A 6000-nucleotide genomic window follows, 5' to 3' on the forward strand; every position below is an offset into this window, starting at 1 on the left:
TTTTTATTAGTCTTTAACAGAACTGCAATTCATTACAGGCTGCTGGCTTGCTGTTGCAACTCAGACAGAAGTGGCATAGCTTATTTCTGCGTCGCATGCGAGCTCCTTCTAAATCGTGGTCGCAAGTTGATGAAGCAATTGTAAGAGCAGTTGTAGCTGTTTTAACTGCTGAAGAACAGTCTGCAGGTTTGCAGCAGCCTTCAGGAATTGGTCAGAGACCAAGACCTGTGGTTTCTGAAGATTTTCTTGTACCATCTACATGGAGGTCAACTAACACCAGGGGAAGTACAGCAGAAACTGAATTCTCTGACTCCTCTAATGCTGAAAAGTAAGATGTTGAGATCTTCCAGAGACTGTAGCTTGTAATTTATTTATCTGTAAAAACATCACTTGAATTTCTGCTAGCTTTAAGAAGAAAGAAACAATATAAATACAGCTGAAAGCTTTGATACTGCCCTGTGCTGAGTTGTTAGTTGTGATTTCATTGAGAATTATTTATTACATATGCTGGCTGTTTGGGAAAGCAGTCAGAAATAGTGTCCTTGGGAAGTAGCAGAAGAGGTTTAACCATTACAGAGTGAATGCATCCTTTTTTATTTAGTGTTTAATGTGTTTTGGAATGACTAGTATATATGGTCATCTAGTAGGCTGATATGTAGGTATAAATTATTCTGTGGCCTCTTGAAAAAGTCAGGGTCTGTTGTGTATCTACCTTTACATTTTAGAGTTCTGATGAGGTCTACACGTCCCATACTTCATCAGCCAAAGAAGAACAAACGAAAAAATATTTTACACTCCAAACAAACTTCAGATGACAGGTCAGATCGATCATCAGTGAAATCTGCAGACAGCAGTAGCTTCCCCAGCCCCTGTGCTAGTCCATCTTCTCCAATGTCTGGGAAGGTACAGTTCTTATAAACATATTACCCTGCTCTTCAAAATTAATAGAATCTCTTGCAGATATCTTTCAGAAACTATCAGGTATTGTATTGATAAATTAAGAACCTAACTTAGATTTTCATTGTTAACAACCACATAATATTTATTTTGGAATCAAAAATCACGGATAAATATCTTTGTTCTAAGAGCTGTTCAAAGTAGGAAAAAAAAACAATTTTGAGGTGTTTGGTTGTTTTTGGTTTTTTTTTGAAACTTGGTGTAATAAACAGTGACAGTGTGTACAATATATGCATTTCTGAATTCTGTGGATTCTGTCTTCCTCTGCTTCTGTTATAGCATACAGTGGTACTGATTCTCTTTAAGTTTTGTGTTATGTGCAACATTATGACTGCTTAGCAGTTTTTTTGATGATTATTTATTAAAGCATACATTTTTAGTGAGGTTATTTTCATAAATCTTCCTGTATTTTTTAAATTCAGCCAGTGTTACAGGGAGAAAATTTGTTTCCTGAAAATGGAAATGCAAGTGTGCTGCAGGGTACAGTCTAGAGTGATTAATTTTGTGTCGTCTGAAGTTGTCTCAGACTTCAAAAAATTGTAATTAATCACTAGACTGTGTAGGCTTGTTCTGCCATAATAGTTTGCTGCCCCTCTTGAATTAATTATAATTTTGAAAAATGCTTAAAAATGTAAAATAGATGTAAATATACTTTCAATGCAATTCTGACAGGACCAGCTGATAGATAGTATATTTCTTGTATAACCTTGGAGAAGAGAGGAAAAACTCCTTGAAAGGTCTGTCTGCATGCGTGTAGAACTTCAGAGCTAAAGCTTGGTTTATTTTATTTACTATTTTATTGTATTTTTTGTTTTTGTATTATTATTTTTATTGTATTATTATTTTATTGTATTTATTAATTTAATTTAATTCTTTCAGGCTCCCAAATCACCTTCACCAAGACAAAATAAGCCAGTTCGGTACTTTATAATGAAAAGTAGCAACTTGCAGAACATTGAGATTTCTCAGCAGACGGGTATATGGTTCACTATGCCAAGCAATGAACGAAAACTGAATGGAGCCTTTTGGCAAAGCAGCATGGTTTACTTAATATTTTCTGTCCAAGGGTCTGGACACTTCCAGGTGAGTCCTTAGCTAATACCAGCTGTTGGTAGTGGTTGATGGTTTAGGAAAGTGCAGCAAATGGCTGTGTACAGTATGGAGAGCTTTGCTTATGACTTCTCACTCCATAATTAGTACTGTGCCAATGTCTCTGATTGCTGAGGAAGAGTACTTCATTCTTCTCCAAAGTATTCCCTTTTAATGAACTCGATTTTTTCCCTCAAAGGATAAAACTAGGTTGTCTCCAAACATAGTGAGTCAGAATAATGTTTCTACCCTACATAAATGCTTTAAAACAGCAGCAGTGGAACAAACAAAGAAATCCATACAAAGCAGGGAATTTCTGACTTTTTCTCTGCATGCCAAAATAAATGTTGTAAGTGAAAAAGAAGATACAATCAAGTCACAGCTTTCTAAAGCCAGGAAACTCATGTGTCTTTAATGCAAGTTTTAATAAAAACTGTTCTGCTGGAACTGTAGTTTCTCAAAGTTAGGAAGCTGGAAAGTCATGGCCATGTTTCTGTCAGAGCTCTTGAGTTCACATTTAGTGAGGTATTTGTCAGCAGTTTGCTGACATATTTGTGGCTAGTTTAAAGGTAAAGACTTGGCCTGCTAGTACAAAGTTGCAAGTTAACTGTTTTGTAGAGCCTGCTAAACTCAATTGCTCCAAGTAAAGAAAGTTCAATTTACCTCTTTATATTTTCTAAACTATTAATAGAAGTCAGCTAAACTTAAAATGTAATGAACCAGTCCAAACATAGAGGTATGGATGATACCACTGAAGGATTGTTCTGAAATGCACGTATGTGTACAGTGATTTGGTAAATGCAAATGCCATATTGGAAAGTAATTTTCAGCATGCCATTTGAATTTGAAAATGGGCTGTTGTACTGGTGCTCTTAGACAAGAAAGCTGGGAGGGGAGGACACACTGAACTCAGGATGTAGGTGGTTTTATGTTGCCTTGCCCTTCCAGTTTTGACAATGCACTTATCTTCATGGGAATGTGAGATTAACATTTCTAATAATATTTTCTTGCCGCAGGTGTCTCTACTTTCCACCTGTATTTTTCCTCTGTTCCTTTTATTAATTTTCATTTATTTTCATTTAAGGCTTGAGCTGTCTAGGACTGTATGACTTACAGCAGCAGTGTGTGCTGGTAACCTTAGGCAGTGCACTGCATCTCTTGGACTCCTAAGTCATAACTGGAGTAAATTTGCCTGAACAGTTGGTACATTGTGCATGGTCTGGGTTTATTTTTGTTTTGTTTGGTGTGTGTGTTTAAAGGGTATCCTTAAATAAATTGAAGGCAGTCTTGGATTTGTGGTTTCTTTCATTTAATTTCTGAATACTTGTCTTGTTGGAATTTCTTTCAGCTTCATTAAAAAAGAAACTTTAAGCAGCTTTAATTTATTTCTTTGGAGAACAGCTCCTCATTTTTAATTGTATATGAATGTTTGTTAACAAAGAGGGCATAAGGGAAAGAAGGATGGAAGGACGGACAGAAGGAAGGAAGAGATGTTTGAAAGAATTTTGTACAAGTAGTGAGGAATAGCTAATGGGCATAGAACATTCATCTTGGTACCTTGCACTTTTTACAGCAGCTTTTCAACCTCTTTAAAAAGCCACTTGAATGTTAATTGTGAAAGATTAATTGAAAGATATCCTTTATGCTCATATTCTAGAAGGTATATTTGATATGGAAAAAACAAATTATACTTCTAACTTTCTAGGTGTAAACATTTTGGGAGATCCAGCTTCATGTGTGTGAGTGTTTGAATCAATCACTGAAACTAATTTGAAAGTTTCATATGAAGTCCACTCATTTATTTAATTCCAGCATAAATAGATATGCTCTCATTATGTCCGTTCTTTCATATTTAAATTTTTCTTCCAGGGTTTTGCTAGAATGTGTTCATCAATAGGGTGTGAGAAAAGTCCAGACTGGGGATCTGCTGGACTTGGAGGTATATTTAAGGTGGAGTGGATCCGAAAAGAAAGCATTCCTTTCCAGTTTGCACATCATTTGCTCAACCCTTGGAATGACAATAAGAAAGTACAAATAAGCAGAGATGGCCAGGTAGTTATTACTCTCTTCTACTCTCTTCTGTACTTGGTGGAACTGTGTTTTCCTCATTAGCTTGTTCAGCCTTGAACTCAACTGTGTTCATGTACGTATTAATCTGAATCACAGTTCCTTGGAGCGCGTTGTAGCTTCAGCTAATGCATAATTACTGTTGCAGTAGTGAATTTGTTAAAATCACACCAGTTTCTTGCTTAATGTTGTTTTTTAAAAAAAATATTTAAAGCTGGATTTTTTCAGAGGTGTTGTAGGTGGTTTTCTTTTAATTTCTGGAGTTTTGTCTCCTGTTTGATTCAGATGTGTCCTCTGAGTAAAATAGTCTGTCTTACCCAAATAACCATTCATAATTAGAGGTTTTCATTTTCTGTAAAGCCTCAAGAGAATCTTGATATTTGAGGCAGAATAAAGCTTAGTACTGTTCTCCAGTCTGTTAAAGCTAAATGCAACTACAAAAAGCCAGAAAAGAATTTGCACAAGAATTCTCTGCAGCAGTTTTTTGCATTCTCCTCAATCCCCTCCCGAAACATCTCCTTGATAAAAGATTCTGGAGCTAAACTTTTTGTATTGTCTTCTCACTGCTTCCCCAAAAACTCTTCAGTTGAAAAATAAGGAAAGTATTGTAAGAACAAGGAAAGGAACATAGCACATGTTGAAGTTGACAGTGCATCTCCTCTAAGTGGCTCTTAAGACCTAAAGAATCTGAACAATACCAAAAATAAGTGATTTATATTATTGTCTGTGATTCCACCGAGAGCCACTGCATTATCTATGACCTGCCTTTCCACATTCTCCACTGCATTTAATGGAATTAAACCTAAAAGATGTGGAGAATAATGATCTTAAGTTAATAAGGAAGTGGCCTGTGGAACACACAAATTGTATGGCGCATTTGTTCTAGTGATGGTGTTTTCATTAAGAATTCTTTTTTGAGAACTGACATCTTGCCTGAAACAAAAAACCCCAAACAACTGGTAGGTGAGGGTTGCTTATGAATGTTTCTAATCTGCTGTTGACCCCTTTTTGTAGGGATAGTTCTAATATAAGTCACAATAGCAAAAGTAATTATTTCAGAAAGACCACCAGCAACCTCTTCTAAGGATTTTGTAATAAATAGTTTTTACATGCACAATGGCAGCAGTGCTAATAAATTTTCTAATTTCCTGATTGCTTCTAGGAGCTCGAACCACAAGTTGGAGAGCAGTTGTTGCAGCTTTGGGACCATATTCCACTGGAGTGAAAAAACTCAACTGATTAAGCATGTCAGATAATGAGATGGAGGTAGTTATTATTTCATGTATTGCATTCTGGTTTTATGATGGAGGAGCAGGTCTCAACATAAATTATATCATTTCAGTACTGTCATTTGTAGCTTCTGGAAGAACAGGTACACAGAGAACTAAATGTTTTCTTCCTTTTGATTTTTTTCTAGCTGACATTGAAACATCAGCTCTAACCACTAGAACCAGCAGCATGCCTACAATACCAAGATCAGGAAGAAGGTGGCACAACAAACGAATTCCTGAAGCTCTTAGTCATGCTAGCTGTTAGCTAGCAGTGGAAAAAAAGAGGGAATTATGTTTGTTTCAGTGTTTCCTTGTTGTAAAAAATGTCAATAAGGTTATCCACGAGTCTTTTTTTGACTGATTATTTTTTTCTACAGTAGTGGGCAGATACTTGAAAATGTGGTAAAGTTCAAAACTAAGTTTAAAGCAACGCACCACATGTAAGTTGTTTGTGGGTTTAAAATAGCCCAGCAGACAGTTTACATTTAAAGCATTCTCAATCCAGTAAATGTATGAAAGAAGCCAGTTTAATGTTAATTAATCATTCTTGCAGTTTGATTAAAATAAATAAATTGAGAATAGATGTCTCCAAATATGTTGGGAGATTCTGTAATTG

The 6000-nt window shown here is 35.8% G+C and overlaps 1 protein-coding gene across 2 annotated transcripts in view; it reads left to right on the top strand.

Annotated features, from left to right (window-relative positions):
* LOC128942269 (3'-5' RNA helicase YTHDC2-like) overlaps positions 1-5699 on the top strand; it is a 28844-nt gene extending 23145 nt beyond the window's left edge. The window contains exons 25-30 of one of the 2 annotated variants that reach the window (XM_054284616.1): positions 39-328; positions 726-903; positions 1837-2040; positions 3916-4098; positions 5276-5379; positions 5531-5699. In XM_054284616.1, coding sequence (XP_054140591.1) covers positions 39-328; positions 726-903; positions 1837-2040; positions 3916-4098; positions 5276-5338 — 918 coding nt within the window. In that variant the 3' untranslated portion in view covers positions 5339-5379; positions 5531-5699. Of the gene's footprint in view, positions 1-38; positions 329-725; positions 904-1836; positions 2041-3915; positions 4099-5275; positions 5380-5530 lie in introns of those variants that run through there. The other variant, XM_054284625.1, reaches the window with a different exon arrangement.
* Positions 5700-6000: the final 301 nt, after the last annotated feature.

This window comes from Melozone crissalis, unplaced genomic scaffold (genome assembly GCF_028551555.1).
Source record: "Melozone crissalis strain CALT ecotype California unplaced genomic scaffold, PUWL_Pcris_2 ptg000005l_1, whole genome shotgun sequence".
NCBI classification, from domain to species: domain Eukaryota; kingdom Metazoa; phylum Chordata; class Aves; order Passeriformes; family Passerellidae; genus Melozone; species Melozone crissalis.